Source organism: Triticum aestivum, chromosome 2D, assembly GCF_018294505.1.
Source record: "Triticum aestivum cultivar Chinese Spring chromosome 2D, IWGSC CS RefSeq v2.1, whole genome shotgun sequence".
NCBI classification, from domain to species: domain Eukaryota; kingdom Viridiplantae; phylum Streptophyta; class Magnoliopsida; order Poales; family Poaceae; genus Triticum; species Triticum aestivum.
In genome coordinates this window covers 622,567,703-622,589,647 of record NC_057799.1, presented here as the reverse complement: position 1 = coordinate 622,589,647, position 21,945 = coordinate 622,567,703, and the positions used below count along the sequence as shown (strand labels likewise).

At 47.9% G+C, this 21,945-nt stretch overlaps 2 protein-coding genes across 2 annotated transcripts; one reads left to right on the top strand and one right to left on the bottom strand.

Annotated features, from left to right (window-relative positions):
- The first annotated feature begins 385 nt into the window (after nt 1-385).
- LOC123050507 (cytosolic sulfotransferase 5-like) lies at nt 386-1,685 on the top strand. Its single transcript, XM_044473290.1, has one exon. The coding sequence runs from the start codon at nt 517-519 to the stop codon at nt 1,549-1,551; it is 1,035 nt and encodes a 344-aa protein (XP_044329225.1). The 5' UTR covers nt 386-516; the 3' UTR covers nt 1,552-1,685.
- Nucleotides 1,686-6,775: 5,090 nt separating this feature from the next.
- LOC123050506 (cytosolic sulfotransferase 15-like) lies at nt 6,776-7,904 on the bottom strand. The gene has a single exon (XM_044473288.1). It carries the CDS (start codon nt 7,866-7,868, stop codon nt 6,903-6,905), a length of 966 nt encoding a protein of 321 aa, XP_044329223.1. The 5' UTR covers nt 7,869-7,904; the 3' UTR covers nt 6,776-6,902.
- Nucleotides 7,905-21,945: the final 14,041 nt, after the last annotated feature.

Here is a 21,945-nt window from a genome sequence, read left to right as displayed (position 1 = left end):
CTAATGAAAAACATCATTTACCAAAAATAAAAATTCCCCTCACCAAACACGCGGTGAATTGAAAAATGCTGAGAAGGGGGAGCTGACATGGAGATGCTGACAGATCACAGATGAGAAGCTGGGTGGGATCCATTTGGATATACATATGTGGGCTGCAGGTGTATGTCGTCTGCCCTATTTTCTACTACTACTGTATTTTATCGAGTGGGCTGCAAGTGGAGGGGCGTGCATGGTACTGGATGTGCGTTTCTATATCTGCCCTATTTTCTGTGATCTGATCTCTCTATCTCTCTCTCTCTCTGTTTCTATATCTGCCCTATTTTCTGTGATCTGATCTCTCTCTCTCTCTCTCTCTCTCTCTCTCTCTCTCTCTCTCTCTCTCTCTCAGACGCCAGCATTCCAGCGCCGCTCTCCTCTTCTTCTTCCAATCGTTTGCTGCTTGCAGCTCTTCCTTTCAACGAATCTTCCCTTCCCTGCGCCCCTCCACCACAGTGGCTCTTCTTTGCCATTTTTAGCATGCCGACCTTGGCTTCCATGGCGATTCCAGAAGAAGGACCGGTGCCTTTCGAGGACGCCCTTGTTGTTATAGGCACATACCTCGTATCCTCGCCGCAGCAGCGCGAGGAAGAGCATGCCGACCTTGTCGCCACCCTGCCGAGCGCGCTGGAGGCCAACGGTGTCAAGAAGCTCCGTCTTTACCAGGGCTTTTGGATACGGGATATCCACGTCCCGGCGGCCATCGCCCTCCAGCGGCAATTCGAGCCCCGCCCCGACGACGTCATTGTGGCCAGCTTGCCCAAGTGCGGCACCACGTGGCTCAACGCCTTGACCTTCGCGACGATGGCACGCAAGGCCTACCCACCCGCCAGCGCCGACCACCCGCTCCGCCGGCTGAACCCGCACCAGTGCCTACCTTTCCTGGAGGGCCTGTTCAAGGGCGGCCGGGAGGCGGAGCTCGAGCTGCTCCCGTCCCCGCGCCTGATGAACACGCACATGCCGCTCCCAATGGTGCCGTCGGCCGTGCCCGGCTGCCGGGTCGTCTACGTATGCAGGGACCCGAAGGACATGGCCGTCTCGGCGTGGCATTTCCTCCGCCGCCTGCAGCCGGACCTGGCGTTCGCCGTCGTCTTCGAGTCCGTCTGCGACGGCGCGGTGGCGTTCGGCCCGGTATGGGACCACGTCCTCAGCTACTGGCGCGCGAGCACGGCGATGCCGGACAAGGTGCTCTTCCTGCGGTACGAGGAGCTGCTCCGCGACCCGGCCAAGAACGTCCGAAAGCTGGCGCGGTTCATCGGAATGCCATTCTCCGCAGCGGAGGACGAGGCCGGCACCGTCGACAGCATCGTCCAGCTCTGCAGCTTCGGGCACCTCAAGGGCCTGGACGCCAACAAAACCGGGCACTTGGATCCACTCCTCCCCGTCCCGCGTGATGCGCTCTTCAGGAATGGGGCGTCCGGCGATTGGGTGAACCACATGACGCCGGAAATGGCGAGCCGTCTGGACAAGATCGTAGCTGATAAAATGCGCGGGACAGGGCTCACTTTTCAGTGACTTTTGACCTATTCACGCATTACTTTTCTGGTCGTTTTCCGTCAATATATCCAATAAATCTCTGCAATGTATTGCCAGCATTTCCTTTTAATCAGTATCAGTAGTCCATCCAATTTGTTACTCCGCATATTAGGATTGTCTTTAGTCAAACCTTTCAACTTTTGACAAGTTTATAAAAAAAAAGCACTCACGGTACCAATCAATACCATGTCCGTCATGAAATATAATTTCATATTGCATTTATTTTATGTTGTAGATGTTCATCATTTTAATATAAATTTGATCAAACTTCACTAAGTTTGTTGACTTAAGACCAACCAAATATGTGGAGTAAAAAAAATGGAAAGAGTAGTTTTGGTGAACTAGTTGTTGCATGCAACTTAATATCTAGTATCGCACAACATGTAGCACATCTCCTAAGAGCATCTACAACCGTGTGTACGTAATTCGAGCCTCTATACGTCCACGGAAGCGCCCGTGGATAGTGACCGGATGGATACCAAAACTTGGCATTTACAGCCACGGTCTCTATTTTCAAAACACCAAATTCATACAAACACATGCACGTTGATCATTTTGAACAAACATAGCTTTGGTTGCGAAGTGTTCCGAAGCTGCAGAAGCTCACAACCTGATTGACGACCCCACTCTTCTTCTCCTCTTCGGTGAAGTGATGTTTGTTGACGATGATTTTGGCAAAGAGCAGTCGAAGGAAACAATGGCGGATACTATGGTATGCGATGCCACCTGACTTGGAAGGAAAACGACCTGTGGTGATGAAAGTGAGCAGTTACAGGTAGCGCTTTCCAAAAACCTAATTCACCCTTTTCCGATGCAAGATCACAAAGGCAAGAGGTTCCAAAGACTTGCTCTCCTGCTCGCGGGTGGACACGCCAGCGTTCCAGATGGGGACATGATGGCGCCAGAAACAACCTAACTCGATTTTATGTACCTTTTGGAGGTGGCTGATAGGTCATATATATAGGAGAACCATATGTTCTCGTGTCACGATCACGGTCTACACTGACTAGATTTCCAACTTCTAAAAAAATTTACTGGCCAAGAAACCCAAAAATGAAACGACAAAAAGAATTGCGCTCTTGCAAGGCACATTTTCTTTTTCAGAAGACCATTCACATGCTTGTTGCAGACCCGCCTCCTTCGCACCGGCACCAACCCGGCCAGACGAGTGGGCGTGTGTTATTCTCTGCCTCTCCTCGTACCAACCACTTATTGAAGTGCGGAGACTCTACTATAGAGTATATTTTGGTCACGGTGTCACACTCCACCTCCACTTCTGATGTGGGACTAAATATTGCACCTCCACCTCGGTGCCATACATGAGTGTTTTGATTTATTGGGAATATGAGAGTTATTCACATGAGCCAAGCCCGCTAGTTCTAACAGTCGGTACTTATTTGTTGCAAGTAGTTGGAGTAATGCCTTTCTTTGTTTTCTCTTCCTCTTCTTTTCATTATTTTTGGTTGTGTGTATGCTTGGACTAGGCCATGACATTGTATTGGTGTGCAGAGTCTGCGTGCAATTGGCAACATCCTGATATCAATATTTTTGCAAAATAAATAAATCTTAATACTAGTATATTGCTCTTTATAAAAAAACACAAACTGATCTTTCTCACAACTAACCTTTCACAATGGCCATGTCGTCATAAACATGATTATTTAATTTTATTGCAGTGTACATAGACTTCATGATACATCAATACAATATTATAGGCACTCCGATCCCATTGATAGATGCAAGACAAGAATGCATCTCAGAACTCTAGACCAGTTCCTTTGAACTTTTCCTCCACGAGGCGATCCATTTTTTCTCCCATTTCATTGCTCATATGGTTCACCCAGTCCCCAACCTTCCCTTTCCTAAACAGCGAGGAGTGCTGGATGAAAATCTTACCTCCTGCACGCTCCGCACCTCCATACGCCTTACAATTGGCCACAGGGCCAGACCAGCGGTCAGATGTTCTGCAGCCTGACATTCACTCGGAAGGCAATAAACCACTCGAAGACAACTCTCCAGTCGACCGGTTTATTTCACTCAGAATACCAGGAGGCTCCAAAGCCACTTGATGAGGGTCGATGCATGCAGCCATCTTTATTACTTATTTAGCAAAGGTCTAACAAGAACATACATCAAGCCACCCAAAGCCACCACTCACACCTACAAACGCGATAATATGGAGTGCTCCCACTCCCATATCTAAAACCGGTCTCGTCGCCGGTCCTTCCACATAACGTATCGGAACCAACAGCCAGTGCAGCAGACCTAGAGCGCAATAATTACACTTGATGAGGGTCGATGCATGCAGCCATCTTTATTACTTATTCAACAAAGGTCTAACAAGAACATACATCAAGCCACCCAAAGTCACCACTCACACCAACAAATGTGATAATGTGGAGTGCTCCCACTCCCCATATCTAAAACAGGTGTCGTCGCCGATCCTTCCACATAACGTATCGGAACCAACAGCCGGTGCAGCAGACCTAAAGCGTACACCACATGCACACGTTTTAGAAGCCGCCATCATCATCGAACCGCTGACCCATCTTCAGGAGAGAGATCCGCATCATCCTTGCGAGTCCAGCCATCCGTCGATGCCACCACGGCTCCCAACGACACCCCCTCCCTACGCTCGTCCATCCAGATGCGAAGACTCTGGAAGATCTGTCGTGCGTAGCACTTGCCAAACAGGCATGACAAAGTGTAGCACCTGTCGGCCAGGCATGACTTGACGTCACCACCGAAGCTCCGTGCAAGACGAAGACGCTCCACCTCCTGCCTCTGTCTTCCAGCGCTGCTCCACAATCCGATCTGGAAAATCAGATCCTAGGTTTTCCCCCGGAGCAGCACGAGTGGGTCGACAATAGTTACAAGATGATGCCCTCATCAGGTAATGGCGCAGAATGCCGCCATCCTCCGCCGTCGGCTCGGTTTTCACCGGCAACTATGTCTCCCTGACTCGCAGCCGGGACTAGATGACAGATCTGGAGATCCGATCACCCAGCCTCATGCCGACCACCTCCGACGTAGGAGTTGACCACCACAGCCATAATGCTCGTGATGCGATGCAGACCCGGAGTGCCATCGCGAGCCATTGCCGAAGCCGACGAGATGCAGCAGACCGAGGACGAAACAACAGCCGCCCGCCTAGACCCGAAGGTCCCAGATCGAGCCGGTGATCCGCCCCGGCCACCGCTGCCGTCATCTCCTACCTATCCCGCCGGCTGCAGCAGACCCCCCTGACGCACCCCGGCCGCCGCTGCTCGCCATCCTCATCGCAAGGATGCCTAGGTCAGGCCGCCGCCGCCTCAGATCTCGGGACGCCAGAAGAGGTCCGCCGCTGCCGCGCAACAGGGCCCTCGCCCGGCGATGTTGCCGGCGGCTGCGGAGGGAGAGGAGGTGCGCGGAGGACGAGGGGAGGTTGGGTGGGGGCCTTCCGGTGCGGCCCGGCGGCGGCCGCACGGTGTCGGGAGCGGAAGGGGGGTCGAGCTTTATATTAGGGGAGAATTTCACTTCCCCGGCCCTATAAAATGGGAGAAATTTTCACTTCCTGACCTCTGCACCAACTGGGGATGCATACGGCCATTTTAGTATGAGTACCAAGATAAACATGGTCCTCATAATTTTTTTAATAATGAGTATCAAGGTATTTCTTGATGCATGGTTCCACCACACAACAAGTTTGATCCTCAATTAACGGGGGAAAACCCCTGTGATCTTTTGTGTGTGTTGATTGACTGTGTGCATCCTAATCATATAGAAGTTTGGTGTGTGCTTATTGTATTTGTATCACCTATTCACCTTAATAAATGCTAATGAAAAACGTTCTTTACCAAAAATAAAAATTCCCCTCGCCAAACACGCACTGAATTGAAAAATGCTGAGAAGTGGGAGTGGACATAGAGATGCTGAGAGATGGACAGGTCACGGATCCATTTGGATTGGATATACATATGTGCGCTGCAGGCGTATGTCGTCTACCCTATTTTCTACTACTATTTATCAAGTGGGCTGCAAGTGGAGGGGCATGCATTGGTACTGGATGTGCGTTTCTATATCTGCCCTATTTTCTGTAATATCTCTCTCCCAATCGCCGCTTGCAGCTCTTCCATTCAACGAATTTTCCCTTCCCTGCGCCTCTCCACCACAGTGGCTCTTCTTTGCCCTACGGAAGATTTTGTGACATATAGGTAAGCAGAAGAAGAGCAGTGGCGGTGCCAGAAATGTTGTCTTGTGTAGTCAATTTAAAACTGTGTAGTCAAATATATGAATTTATACAATTTGTTTCAATATTTCTGCACCTATATGCTAGTTTTATCAAAAAGTTGGGTAGTCAATTGACTACCCAGCTTGTACGTGGCTTCGCCACTGAAGAAGAGTATGCCCGGCCGCCGCATAGCGCAACACAACACACAACAGACGCAGGCAACTTCAAAGCGGCATGATAAGTTCCATTTTGTTACAATGCAGATAGATTTCATATACATCAATATTATAGGCATGAAGACAAAACCAAGGATCCAACGGCATGGAGGGCACTCGATCGCCCAGAGGCTACGAGGATGAAACGCTCTGCTTGGGTCACACGTGCGGCGCAGCCCGACCGTGGGCAAGCGGCACTGATAGCCTGACCAAGCTCGCCCATCGCGTGCGACGCAACACGCGAGAGCACACATGCAAGCATGACGCAAACCCTCTGCAGCAGGTGGCCCTGGGCGCACCGTGCGTGGCATGGACCCACGCAGGATAAATGGCCGGTATGTGGCGTGCGCCATGACCGGACGGATGCGCGCGCGGTAGGCCGAAGCCAGCACTGCTCGTGCGTAGAATGGACGGCATGGAGGACACTCTCACCCGCGAAAGCTCCCAGGAAGACGGGTACTCCAGCATCTTTTATAAAAGTAATTTGAAATATGTTGAATATTCACATGGGCAATGCCCACTAATTCTAACAGTTGCTACTGATTTGTTCCAAGCAGTTGGAGTATGGAATATGGACTTTCTTTCTTTCCTCTTCCTCTTGTTATTCTTTTTGGTTGTGTGCATCCTCATTGTCACAACTAGGTCGTGATATTGTATTATTGAAGAGGCTATGTGTAATTGGTAACATCCTGATATTAATATTATTGCAACTTTTTCATCATACTAGTATATTGCGCTTTATAAAACAAACAGCAAACGGATCATTACCGCAACTAACTTTTCAGAATGGCCAGGTCACCATTAACATGATGATTATTTAATTTTATTACAGTGCACATGGACTTCATAATACATCAACATTATAGGCACTCTCCCACCAGATGCAAGCAAGACAAGAATACATCTCAGAACTCTAGACCAGATCCTCTGAACTTCTCCTCCACGAGGCGATCCATTTTTTCTCCCATTTCTTTGCTCATATGGTTCACCCAGTCCCCAACCTTCCCTTTCCTAAACAGTGAGGAGTGCTGGATGAAAATCTTACCTCCTGCACGCTCAGCACCGCCTGTTTTGTTGACGTCTAGGTTGCGAAGTGATTCGAAGCTGCAGAAGCTCACAACCTGATCGACGACCCCACTCTTCTCCTCCTCTTCGGTGAAGGGCACATCGAGGAAGCTTGCAAGCTTCTTAACAACCGTGAGCGGATCTGACACAATCTCTTCATACTTGAGAAACATCACCTCTTGCGGCCTCGCCAAGCTTTCTTTCCAGTACTGGAGATAATGGTCCCAGAAGGGCCCGAACGGGGAGAACCCTTCGCAGAACATGCTGAATGCATCGTCGAGGGTGATAGGAGCCCCTTTGCTCATCTTGTTGTCGAAGTGCCACCTTGACACGAAGGCGTCTTTGGGCTCGCGGCAGAGGTACACGACCCTGCAGCCGACGGTGGAGATGGCCGGCGGGAGCAGCGAGGGAGGCAGGTGGGTGGCCAGCAGCCTCGGCGAAGGGAGCGTCTCAAGGAAGTCGAGGTCTCCACCCATGGCTCCAATGAAGGGCACGACCCGCTGTGGGTTGTTTGTGAGCAGAGGGCTGTCGGTGAAGTCGCAACGGGAGCGGGTGGAGATGGTGAAGGCGAGGGCCTTGAGCCAGGTGGTGCCGCTCTTGGGGTGGGTGGCGAGGATGATGTCGTCGCGCCGGGGCTTGAAGTTGTCTCTCACCAGCATGAATCTTCTGAGCATGTGTGATCTCAGCCAGCACTTGTTGTAGAGGGTGAGGGGCGTGGACCATCCTTCCCTTGTGGGAAGTGTAGCTATGAGAGCTTCGGACTCATTAGTAGAGCTCTCTTTGATCTCAGACTCAACTTGTGCCATACTGAGAGTGAGAGGTGGAAGAGTGTGTGGGTCGAACTTAGCTAAGGGATTTGGGGGGTGTTATATAGAGGTAACCATGACTGGCAGTAGATGTTATGAGCGAAGCGATGGGACAGGGATGTGCTAGCTAACCCTACCTACTGCCATCAATCAATCATCCACCAACAAGGCAACAGGTCCAACAACTACCACCACCGTTGCAGATTCAAACAAAATTAAACTTCTCCAAGCCGCAAACCTCGGCGTGCTGATCCCTCACCCGGAGAGTTGGTCACTGGGGTTCCTTCTCTTGTTAGCCATAGGCCATAGCATCACTCCATTCTCTTACGGTGGTTTTCATCTACTAGTGTTTTTCAAATTCCCAACAGACTCCATGAAATTTTGGAGGTTAACCCTCGCTCATACTCCCTCCTTTTTAAAATGTAGCACGTACTACATTCTAGACATTTAAAATTGCACTGATCGGTGCTCCCACATCTGGCACAACAATCTAGAGTATATAAGATGGCAGTTGATGCTCATGACTTGTACAAATTTGCATTTTGAAAATAAAAATAAATCATAGTTTTTTAGAATAATCATGAGTTGTTAACACCATACGGCAGAAAAATCTTGCAAATGCCAAAAAAATCGACTATTTCTGAACTATACAATGCAATACATATCTTAAGGCTAGACATTCTAAGTCTAACTATGTTCAAAAATATTTAGTGAGAGCGCAACTAATCGATCATAATGTTTTCCTTGTTGCAGAGATACAGCTAGACTACCACATGGCACACCTGGTGAGCAATCCCAAAACAAAACAAAAAAAAACAACATTAATCATGCCTCTAGTCACTACCGGAATGACGGCCAACACCGACGGCATTTTGTCGGGGTCGTCGACATTTCCTAGTCTGTGAGAAGGAAAAACAATTAGAAAAAAGGTATTCATGTTTGTACTGATGGGAACCAAAAACAGTCCATGTTGAGAAATCCTCACCTAAACCGTACGAAAATTAGCTTACGTGATTAGGTGTCTTCCTCTCATTAATCTTTGCTCCCCTGAATTTCAGGGTGGGCCCCTCTTCCCTCCAATCAAAATTTGCCAACTAATCATTTATGTTAGTTTTCGTAGGTGTAGCAAAGCTCGTTGGTGTTTCTACGCAATAAGTAGACAAATTTATTGGTTTACCAATTGTTTTGAAGATCAAAATGTTCGAGGATAAGGAGATTGCTAATAAAGTGAAATCTGAACATCAAGTTACATGATATGTGTGTGTTGAGGTCAGCATCATTGATGATTTTTTTTCAGGAAAGTATTCGCGCCTTTTCAATCTCGTATAGGTAGCTGAGGCCTATTTTGATGTAGGTTACTCCAAAAAAAAAAATACTAGCTCCTTTTTACAATGTAGTGCACTATAGGTCCTCTTCCGGCAAAGAAAAACAAAGAAGCAAATGACTCGGCCAATCACCGTCAAAGACTGCCTCCTCCCCAAGAAAAGCATAGGGTTCCTCTGTCCGCCTCGTCTCCGGTGGCTTTAGGGCCATGTCAGCGCGGTGGATCTCGGTCATTGCCGGCGGGAGGGCTCTGTTTTCAGTTGTTCGTTCGCGTTTTGTTAGGATTTGTGTCCTACGCAGGAAGACGAGACGTCAGCGACTCCCTAAAGATGGAAAAAAGTTCTTCCCGCCGAGCCCCCGTCTCGATGGTGTGTATAGCAACATCGGTGGGTGTGTGGAGATATGTCTCTGACTGATCTGTTCTTGATGCATTTGCTCGGATCTGGTCATAGTTCCTCTACGTTCATGTGTTTTCAGGTTGAATCCTTCCGATCTATGTTACCCTTCATCAGCGGTGGTTGATGCTCTACTGCGCTGGTCATACGGGGTCTTAACACGACGACTTCCCAACTTTCTACTATTAACAAGTTTTGCCCGGCCCCGGCGAAGGAGGGGCAATGACGGTTGCGCGCCTTCGGCTCGCTTTAGTTCTTGTAGTCGTCGCTAGGTGGTGTACGAATCTGGATGTAATTTTTATTATTTCTGTTGTTCGTTGTACTGTCATGATTGAAGATGAATAGATCAGAAGTTTTCTTGAAAAAAATAAAAGAAACAAAATTTATTTTATGTCGAAGGGGCTCAGCCCTTCCCCATAAACACAACTCCAACGCTTACCTTCAAACCACCTGCATACGTCCGGACCGCGCGGTCCGACCGCGGAAGCCATCTAACGCGGGTCCGTATCGGTCTGCGGGACGGTCCAGATGCACTTTCTCCCGCAATTCTGAGAAAAAGGTGGGGGACTTTGCGGGTGTCCGGGCAGCTGCCACACCCTCGTCTGACCGCCCTTGTCCACCAAAAACCTCCCATCCGCCTCTCCCACTCTTTCCATCCGCGCCGCATTCATGCCGGTCTAGCGCACGCAGCAGTTGGCATTGATACCGCGATTTGACTGGACGAGAGGGTGGCACAGATGAACACAACCTCTCACTGCCGGCATTGAAGCGGCGTGTCGGCCGAGAGAGCGCCGCCCGCTGAACGCCCGGCTGAACACACCTCCTAGCCGAGTTCAGACGGCCACAGACTGTCTGTCTTCCTCCATTAAACCTGCGTGTGTGCCGAGAAACCTACTCCGGCCACCCGTCCGTTCGCTGGCCACCCGTCATTAAACACAGCGCCAGTTGGCTCCGGATGTCTGCCCACTATTTAAACGGTGCTAGACGCCGGGCAAAAATCACACCACACTCCGCTCCCATCTCCTCCTTGCACCATTATCTCCACAATCTCCATGGCATCCGGTGAGCTGGAAGAGGAGTTCTCTAGCATAAAAGCCGGTTGGGTGGCCCGTGGAGCCCGTCGGGTATGAGCCAGGCAACGCCCCACCCTCGATGATCCAGGCCGCTGCAGGCCAGCTCGCAGATGTAGAAGCTCCACGCCGGCGTGTTGTTCAACAAGTCGCTGCTCCAAGCCAGGTCGCTGAGGAGTGGCGAGTTGATCCAGGCCGGCACGCAGGGGAGCACAGCGGCACGGGCATCGTGGCTGCCATGGACGACACCGTGTCGTACCACTCCTCCCATTCCTGGGACCGCGCCATCCGACGTTAACATACACATAACCACGGTCTGAGGCGGAGAAAGAAGCCGGTTTCATGGAGATGGACGAAACGGTGGCCAACACGTTCGTGGCCACCTCCATCATCAAGGAGAAGTAAAGACGGGAGGCCGCCGCCACCGCCACCGCCTGGGTCCCATAAAGGCCACTACAGAGGTGACGCCGGCATAAACAATCTTGTGTAAAAAATTCAGAAACTTTCATCACTTCTGTGATTTATGAAAATCATTTTACTGGACGCAAAAGTTTCTGTTTTCCAACAATATCAAATCAGCTATCACCCAACATAAATCCCAAAGGCTTAGCTTAGCACAAAACTTAATTAAAACATAAAAACACAATCATAACAGAAGCATAATTGTGTAAACACTCAAGAACAGAAAGAAAAACGTAAAAATAAATTTTATTCGTTGGGCTGCCTCCCAACAAGCTCTATTGTTTTATGCCCCTAGCTAGGCATAATGCATAGATTCAAGTATTGTCATCTTTGGTTTTCAACTCCTCAATCTCGCAACCAAAATTCTTCAAGGATTTAGCATGCATATTTTCAATAACAATACTCCTAGGGATATGATTGAAAAATTCATTCTTGCAAGAAGGGATTTTTACCACTTCAAAAAAATTGGGATGAATACTAATCATTTTAAGATCTCCTTTGTTGTTATTAGAAGTAGTACATTTGTTCTTAGTGATTTGAGTAGATTTGCAAATTTTTACGGGAGTTTTTTCAATAGTTTTAACAGAAGAAAAGGGCGAGCTTAAGTTACTAAAAATTTCTTCTAATTTATCAATCTGTGAAGGGACTTCTTCTATTCTTTCGTTAACTACGGCTTCCTTTTCCCTTGGCAATTTAAAAACATCTCCCGCTTTTGACCCAAATTTATTAGCAAGATTATGCATTTTTTATCTAAATTTTCAACATGTTCTTCAGGAGCATTTTCTTTTCAATAGCATCAAGCCTTTGCATAACATGCTCGAGAGTTAAAATAGTTTCATTAGTATTGAGAGGTGGTGCACCCACTAGATCTGCCATATCATTAAAAGCATCCAAAGTCAGGCACATCAAGAAATTTCCACTGGTAATCGTATCAAGGACGAATCTATACCAAGTGGTGATGCCCGCATTAAAACTGCGAAGAAGAACAACGGTAGATTGCTTACGAATAGATCTATTATGAGCATTGCAAATCCTATACCAAGCATCTTTTAGATTCTCCCCTTCCCTTTGCTTAAAATTTAGAAATTTGTTCTCGTTGTTACACGCAATAGAGGAAGAGCTAGCCATAATGACAAAGTAGGCAAGCAAGATTGCAAGCAAATAGATAGATCTGACGTGAAAAAGGCGAATGAAAAAGAAGGCGAATAAAAAGGAAAAAATTTGTGAAGTGGGGGAGATGAAAACGAGAGGCAAATGGAAAATAATATAAATTGCAAGGAGATGAGATTTGTGATTAGGAACCAGATAGATGTTGATGATGTCTCCCCGGCAACAGCGCCAGAAATTTCTTTTGATGTGGCTAGAAACTGCGTCGGTATTTCCCCAAAGAGGATGGGATGATGCAGTATAGCTACGGTAGTTATTTCCCTCAATTATGAAATCAAGGTATCAATCCAGTATGAGAACCAAGCAATACTATGTAAACGGTACCTGCACACAAGGAACAAATCCTCGCAACCCAACGCGTAAGAGGGGTTGTCAATCCCTCTCCGGTAAAAAGATAGATAAATTTGTATGAGTTTGGATAAATAGATCTCGATAAAATGCGAAATAAAATAAATAAAGAAAAAGTGCAAAAAGGTATTTTTGGGTTGTTAGAATAATAGATTTGAAAATAAATGCGATGGAAAATAGTTCTTGAAATAAGTATGATAAAAGATAAACCCGGGGGCCGTAGATTTCACTAGTGGCTTCTCTCGAGAAAATAACATACGGTGGGTAAACAAATTACTGTTGGGCAACTGATAGAAGATTGAATAATTATGACGATATCCAAGGCAATGATCAATATATAGGCATCATCCAAGATTAGTAGACCGACTTCTGGCTGCATCTAGTACTATTACTCCACACACCAATCGATATCCAGCATGCATCTAGTCACAAAGCACCTCTTCCCATGGCAAAAAAAATCGATCTATTTGGCCTAACTAAACCAAAGATCCGAAGAATAAATATGAGGCTTTAAATAATCATGCATATAAGAGATCAAAGAAACTCAAATAATATCCATGTATATAGATCTGATCATAAACTCAAAGTTTATCGGATCCCAACAAACACACCGCAAAAAGAGTTACATCAAATAGATCTCCAAGAGACCATTGTATTGAGAATCAAAAGAGAGAGAGGTAGCTGTCTAGCTACTGCCTACGGACCCTTAGGTCTATGGTGGACTACTCACGCATCATCGGAGAGGCACCAATGAGGATGATGAGCCCCTCCGTGATGGTCTTAGATTGGATCTCGTCGTTCTGGAACTTGCGGTGGCTAGAATTTTTTTTCGTCAACTCCTCTAGGGTTTTTGGAATATTTGAGAATTTATAGGGCGAAAAGGCGGTGCAGGAGACCCCCGTGGGCCCCATAACCCACCAAGGCGCGCATGGGCCTCCTGGCGCGCCCTCGTGTATTGTGGTCCCCATGGGACTCCTTCCAGGTGCTTTCTTGGCCCCCAAGGTGTCTTCTGGTCCAAAAAAATCTCCAAAAAGTTTCGCTGCGTTTGGACTCCGTTTGGTACTGATATTCTACGAAGTAAAAAACAAGCAAAAAAACAGCAACTGACACTAGGCACTATGTCAATAGGTTAGTTCCAAAAAATGATATAAAGTTACTATAAAATGATTATAAAACATCCAATAATAATATAACAACATGGAACAATAAAAAATTATAAATACGTTGGAGACGTATCAACCAGCATTGCTTTTTCTCATCCACACAAGTTCTGCAGCTCGTCCTCCCCGCTCGCCCATCGCCTACCCCCACCTCTTGCTCTCCGTTCACGCAACACCTGCCTCACCTCTACCTCGCGCCGTTGGATCCTAGCTCCGGCGAGCCCCACCACCACCAGAGGAGTTTCCTCTGCTGCTATTTCTCCTTCTGCAGCGAGCTTTTCCCCCTTTTCCCCATAGCTACGTCGACGTCCTTCCATCTCCTCGATGCACCCCTCTCGTCCCAGGGACGGACCACGGACGACAGACAGTGGAGTTGCAACCGGGCACGCTGGAAGCGCAACCAGTGGACAGAGGAGCTACAACCGACGATGGGTTGAGCTGCATCTGACAGCGCCGCGTCAACAGGCGACCTGCAACCGGAGCTTCAACCACTGGTGGCGGAGGTGCAATCGACGTTTGGGAAAGTTGCATCGAGCAGGCGGAGGTACAATCGACTTTTGGGCAAGCTGCATCGAGCAGGCGGCGCAGCAACCCGCGGGGGCCGCCGGTGCCGGAACCAGTATGGTGGCGAGCTGGAGCTGGCGCCTCGTTTTGCTGCAACCGGGCATCCAGAGCTGGAACTGGTGCCCCCTGCTGCTTCAACCGGCGAAAGTCTTCATGCGATGGAGACGGACGGCGGGCTGCGGGCGACCATTTTGCTGAACCTTGCCCTACATTTGCTGGAACCGACATCCGTTTTTCCTACCATCAGCCACGCGATTTGCTGGAACCAGACGCACCCTTGCCACTGCTGACGGAGTTTTTGCTGGAACCAGTGTATCGTTTTGCTGGAACTAGCTTTTCTTTTTGTTACAATCATTCTTTTGTTTGTTATAATCGAACCAATGGGAGTCTCTTCGCTGAGTTCTTTTCCTGGAAACAGTGTTTCGTTTGCTGGGACTAGCAATTTTGTTTCCTACAATCAACCACTGAAGTTCTCCCTGCAGAGGTTGATTTTGCTGGAATCGATTTCCTTTTTTTTTGCTGGAACCTTATAACGATTTTTGCTTCAACCGATGACTGAGAATTTGTTGCCTTTTTTAGATCTCTTTTTGGCTGGACGGGACAGTGCAAACCGATGACTGCAGCGAGTTGGAGGCGGGGTTACGCTGGGATGCTGCAATCATGGCACCCGGGCGTTGGATCTAATCTACTTGATTGTTTTTAGAGTTGCATCCATGGTGAATCCCGCTGCAATCAATGGTGGCCGTGATGCAATCCCGGCGACCACCCGAGCAGGACCTCGCCAGAGCTCGTCAGACATGGCCACAACGACGACGACGAGGAGGAGCGGAGGTGTGCCTCCGGGAAGCGTGTGGATTCCTTTGTTTTCTCTTAGGAGGTAGAAGACACAGAGGGGCCAAACCAACGGTTAAGAATAATTAGATCGGATGGCCCGACGCGACCGGCCCAAACATTGAACCGGCGCGCCGGCGCCTAGTGCTAGCCAAAATATATGTAGATCTGATCTGTATAACTTGAAAATAGAAAATATAGATAGATCTGATCTGTATAATTTAAAATATAGACTGATCTGATCCTTATAAATTAAATATATAGATGGATCTGATCCGTGTAACTTTAAGAGCATGGTTAATAGCACAGCCGGCTGCTGGCTATAAACCCGCTCCACATCATCTATAAAGCCTTCACACACAATAGGTTGGCTTTTAGGTTGACTATAAGAGTGACTCTGATAAAGACTTAGATACTTAATGCTTGCATGTATATATTACCTGTTATGATCGAATGTAAACAACATCTTTGTGGCCAATATTTCACACAGACTAGTTGACTAAGTCTCCTCAATTTTGTTAGTTGACTAATTCCAAAGTGTGGGCAAATATTATGAAGCGTTGTACTACTAGGTAGCACAGTCAATATTATCTGTTTTCCATACTGTACACTATATTCCCTGTTCCCTGTTCTTCACTGTTTTTTCGCTTCCAGGAAACTTGATTCAGATAAACTTGGTGCTAATACAAATAGGAAATTTCAGTAGATTTAGTGATCTTGTACTGTACTTTTATTTTATTTTCCGTTGCACAATGCTTACATATGGATATGGAGCTTCTAAGATTAAGATTAATGTGCATGTTTCTCCTTTTCTGTCCACTATGAAGGATGGTCTTGCACTAGGATCAGGTACTGAAATTCAACTTCTGTAATTACCTATATGACTACAATCTTCTTGGTTACTGCTGGAAATAAATTCATCAATAGTTTTTCATCCCCATGAATTACTCTAGTATATATATCATACAAGTGAACAACAGCCAGATCATATAAATAAATGACACCACGAAGGGCCATCTGATTGTTCAGACTTCAGAGTTGACATAAACAGGGACACAAGTGTATCAACTAGCAGTGCTTGTGGATCTGGGTCGTCAATATACCAAGGAGATGTAGTAGAGCACCAATGCTGGCCGTCGGTGCCCAGCAAGGACCTTCAGCCGAAGAATCTGCTGCACTCAGCCTGGTGGGTCAGCATGGTGCAGAGGAGGCCGGCGGCATGATCAGAGTCGGGACGAAGTGAGGCAGCGGCGGCATGACGAGTTCAGGCGCCGGCCGGACGAACCGATGCGCCTGCGGCCGGATGAGATGAGGCGCCGGCGGCGGCATGACGAGTTCAGGCGCCGGCCGGACGAACCGATGCGCCTGCGGCCGGATGAGATGAGGCGCCGGCGGCGGCATGACGAGTTCAGGCGCCGGCCGGACGAACCGATGCGCCTGCGGCCGGATGAGATGAGGCGCCGGCGGTACGTCGACCTGAGGCTCCGATGGAGGGCCACCAGAGGAACCGGTGCACGCGTCCTTGTAGGATGCTGGCCATCTCGTTGATGCTGCGCGGCCGGCGATTCTAGGATTCACGAGGTGGCAAATTGGGGCTGATTTTGGAGGCTTTTTTATATCTTCGATTTGGCAGACGAAAACGATTTGGGGCGAGGGGAGGAAGGATTTGGCGCGGTGGTGATGAAAGAAGCGCGGGAGGTGAGGAAGACGCACGGGATCCAGAGCGCCGGCTCTAGCGCTTGCAACGGGCTGCAAGCGGGCGGCTGTTCTTGGGTTTCTGTGTTGTAGCCGGGCGACTCACGGAGCGCCCACTCCCTTCTCTCTTCTGCCTTCTCTCCTCTTCAGCTAGACATTTTCTGACGTTGAACGGCTTACAGCCAGCTGACTAGGCATTATTGTACTTGCTTTTAGTGATTTCGCCAAGAGATTGGATGTTTGAGCGCCAGTGATCCACCAAATATATCATTTTCTAATCACCTTAGTCTCATCCGTTTTTTCTTTTCTTTTTCAGTTTTTATTCCACTGCACACAAATAATATCTCGTTAAATCCAACCACATCAACGTTGTATTTGTAGTAGTGAATGAGAATTATATGTACACTTTTAACGCTTAATTTTTTTGTCCCTCGACTCGCAATGAGACCGACATTTATTGTCCCAGTAGCAGGGTCCAGCCTCGACTCTCTCTGGGGAAACAACCTGATCTTTTTTTGTCCCAGATGCAAGTCCACCCTCGACTCACAACTAGGGCTTGACCTTTTTTTGTCTGAGTTGCAAGCCCACCCTCGACTCGCAACTAGGGCTTGATCTTTTTTTGTCCGAGTTGCAAGCCCATCCTCGACTCGCAACTAGGGCCTATTTTTTTGTCCCAGATGCAAGTCCATCTTAGACTCGCAACAGGGTCCGACCTTTTTTTGTCTCAGTTGCAAGTCCACCATCGGCTTGCAACTGGTGCCTGGCCTTTTATTTGTCCTAGTTGCAAGTCCACGTTCAACTCGCAACTAAGGCCAAATCTTTTTTTTTCAGTTGCAAGTCCATCTTCGACTGGCAATCGGGGTCCGATCTTTTTTGTCTTAGTTGCAAGTCCACCCTCGACTCGCAACTGAGGCCCAATATTTTTTTGTCCTAGTTGCAAGTCCATGTTTGACTAGGAACTGACGCCTGATCTTCTCTTTGTCCCAGTTGCAAGTCCATCTTCAATCGCAATCGGCTCAAACCTTTTTTTGGTCTCAACTCCAGTCCACCCTCGACTCGCAACTAGGGCCCGACCTTTTTTTTGTCCTAATTGCAGGTCCACATTCGACTCGCAACTGAGGCCTGATTTTTTTGTCTCAGTTGCAAGTCCACTCTTGACTCACGACGAGGGTCCTTTTTTCCCAGTTGCAAGTCCATCCTTGACTTGCAACTGGGGCCCGACTTTTTTTGTCCCAGTTGTAAGTCCACCTTCGACCCACAACTGAGACCCGTCCTTTTTTCTTCGTTGGCTTTTCATTTCTTTTATATTTTTTTCAAAAAATGGATTTTCCATTTCTTTTTCTTAATCATTTCTCTATTTCAAAAGGTGTTTCGAATTTGAAAAATTCTTTGTTTTAATAAAAAGGGATTTCTTTAAAAAATGTTAGAAAATACAAAAATAGCTCTCATACCAATTGTTACGCAATACCGAGTCCGCTATCACCAGTGTTTCCGACCCACATGCGTCAACCAGGCCCAACCGGAGAGCAACACCCACTTATGACAGGCCTTGGGCCCTCTCCCCCCAAAAGACTAGCCTTAGGAGGGGATACCCCCGCCCTTATAAGTTGTGTTATGTCTCCTCCCACAACCGATGTGGGACTAAACCCAACAATTTTTTTCTCCGAGTTGCAAGCCCATCCTCGACTCACAACGAGGGCCTATTTTTTTGTCCCAGTTGCAAGTCCATCTTCGACTCGCAACAGGGTCCGACCTTTTTTTGTCTCAGTTACAAGTCCACCATCGGCTTGCAACTGGTGCCTAGCCTTTTATTTGTCCTAGTTGCAAGTCCACGTTCAACTCGCAACTAAGGCCAAATCTTTTTTTTCAGTTGCAAGTCCATCTTCGACTGGCAATCGGGGTCCGACCTTTTTTGTCTTAGTTGCAAGTCCACCCTCGACTCGCAACTGAGGCCCAACCTTTTTTTTGTCCTAGTTGCAAGTCCATGTTTGACTAGGAACTGAGGTCTGATCTTTTCTTTGTCCCAGTTGCAAGTCCATCTTCGATCGCAATCGGCTCAAACATTTTTTTGTCTCAACTGCCAGTCCACCCTCGACTCGCAACTAGGGCCCGACCTTTTTTTGTCCTAATTGCAGGTCCACGTTCGACTTGCAACTGAGGCCTATTTTTTTGTCTCAGTTGCAAGTCCACTCTCGACTCACGACGAGGGTCCTTTTTTCCCAGTTGCAAGTCCACCCTTGACTTGCAACTAGGGCCCGACTTTTTTTGTCCCAGTTGTAAGTCCACCTTCGACCCACAACTAAGACCCGGCCTTTTTTCTTCGTTGGCTTTCCATTTCTTTTATATATATTTTTTCAAAAATGGATTTTCCTTTTCTTTTTCTTAATCATTTTTCTATTTTAAAAGGTGTTTGGAATTTGAAAAATTCTTTGTTTTAATAAAAAGGGATTTCTTGAAGAATGTTAGAAAATACCAAAACAGCTCACGTTTTACAAAAAATATTTGCAAGTTTTAAAATAAGTTCGTTTAATAAAAGAAGTTAAAAAGTTTGAAACAATGTTCCTTTTTCAAAAATTGTTCACAAATGCTAATCATCTCCAAGTAACTCTCAAGCTATACACGTACTGGACTAAACTGCAAGCTCACAGCTAGACTACGATCGTCTCCAAACCCATAGGCATCCAGGTGCCGTGTCTGATTGCTAACAAAAGAAAGTCACACGCAGGGTGCATCCACACTTGGGTCCTCAAGTTTGGATTAGGCCAGCCAGAAGTCAGATCGCTGGGTGAGAGATCGCGCAAAGTGATTACTAGCAGCCAACGGGTCACGGCTGTTAGAGAAGGGCGTGAGCGTCAAACAAATAATCTGAGACAAACAAACAAAAAAGGACCATAAATAGTGTTAATGTCATACTTAAATGTGAGATATTATATCACATCTAGATGTGATATAGACAAACCCGATATCAGATACTTATTGAATATATTGACGAAAAAACGACCAAAAACGTAATGCGTGAATAGGTCAAAAGTCACTGAAAACTAAGAGCAACTCTAGCAGACCCCGCAAAACGCGTTTGCGGTTTCACGAAGATCGCGTTTGCGGGTCGAAAACTAGCGCGACCGAACAGAAACCGTACCTAAACCTGCATAATTTGAAAAAACACTTTCGCGGGAGAAATTGCACAGACATAGTTCATCACATACTACATAGATTTTACATGATCAACAAACTACAAGCATAGTTCATACTACATACTACGTTAACTAGTACTAGAGGGGGTCGGATCTGACAGCGGCAAGGTCGCGGCAAATGGACGACGCCGTGGAGGAGGAGGACGCTCAATCCTCCTCGCCGGAGTTGCACAGGTCGACATACTTCGCCGCCTACTCCTCGCGGATGCGGCGCCACTCCTCGGCCTTCTCCTTGGGCGGCGAGGTTGGCGGCGACCACCTGCCGCCACTGGAGGTCTTCGAGCTCCTCGGCGTGGCGCCGGCGCTCCGCCTCCTCACGCACGCTCCGCTCAGTGATGGCGGACGCAACGGCGTCGACGTCGGCGACGTACTCTTCCGGCCCGACGACTCAGCGGCGGCCGAGCGGAGCGGGCTCCTCGGGCTCCTCCTTCACGGGGACGAAGGCGAACGCGTCTGGCTCCTCCGGCTCCTCCTCGTCCTCCAACTACTCCCTCTTCATGGGGAGAAGGCCCGCGCCGGAGGAGGAGGAGCTCCCGGCGTACGAAGACCTCGCGGAGGAGAAGGACGCGCGCCGGCGGTCGTACTCCTCCGTCTTGCTCCGCTGGAAGCTCACCGGCGGCGACAGGCCGCGGTTGGTCCACTTCCAGGCCCCGCGCTTCCTCGCGTCGTCCGACCGGACACGTCGCTCGCGCTCCGGGTCCCTTCCGCCGCCGGATCTGCTGCCGGAGCTGCGTCCGGAGCTCCACATGGCGGCTGGAGGCGGGGCGGGTGGTCGCCAGCGGCGAGAAATGTGGAGAGGGGGAAGGGGAATCGCGTGGCTCGGCGGCGGCGGGGGCTAGGGTTGGACCCGCAAATGAGTCGCGGAGCCACAGATATAGCGGTCGGGACGTGCGGTTTGCGGGCAGCGGCAAAAAAATTTGCGGGCCGGGCGAGCATGCGGGCTCTATCATCTATCATCTCCCTTCCACCCCCTGCGAAGCAAATTATCTTTGGTAAGTATGCTATTCCTAAGAGCCAGCCACATGAACACCTTGATTCTGGGTGGCATTTTAATTTTCCACATGTAGAGGTGTGGGTATTTGATCCCATTCTCAATCAAGTGTCTGTAGAAGGATTTTACAGTATATACTCCTTTTTAGTCAGTGTCCACTTCACCTCATCTTTATTATCATTTAGAGCCACCGAACTGCAGGCTTCTTTAATATGTTCCCAGAGCTCTCTAGCATCTCCTATCAGAGTTCTCCTGAAATGAACATTATCTAAACTGTTTTCTAACATCTCCTTAACTGTTTTATTTTTATCAAAACAAAGCTCATATAGTCTAGGGAAATCTTTACTAAGTGGAGCAGATCCAATCCACCAGTCTTCCCAAAAGCGTACTTTATCCCCTTTCCCAACTGTGAACTTACACAAAGAGGAAAAATGGTCTCTATGTTTCAATATCTCCTTCCAGAATTGGGAATCTCCCTGTTTGGCAAGCACACTGCCCAGGTTTTTGTTCTTAATATATTTCTTCCAGACAATATCTTGCCACAACCCCTCAGTTGTGTAAAGTTTCCACCACCATTTACATAACAAAGCTTTGTTCATATGTGTGAGGTTTTGAATTCCCAGCCCACCCATATCTTTTGGCCTGCATACCTCAGACAACTTAACTAAATGGTATTTCTTTTTTTGATCATTCTCTTGCCATAATAGTCTGGCTCTGAAGAAATCCATGCGTTTTCCCACCCCAATGGGAAGCCCGTAAAAGGACATCATAAAATAGGGTATGCCTGTCAAGGATGACTGGATCAGAGTAACTCTACCTGCACTGGCAAGCAATCTACCTTGCCAGGTTTCACATTTTCTCTCCATCTTATTCTCAG

Coding starts and splice junctions, on each gene's coding strand:
- LOC123050506 (XM_044473288.1), bottom strand. CDS start 7,868: ATGGCACAAGTTGAGTCTGAGATCAAAGAGAGCTCTACTAATGAGTCC.
- LOC123050507 (XM_044473290.1), top strand. CDS start 517: ATGCCGACCTTGGCTTCCATGGCGATTCCAGAAGAAGGACCGGTGCCT.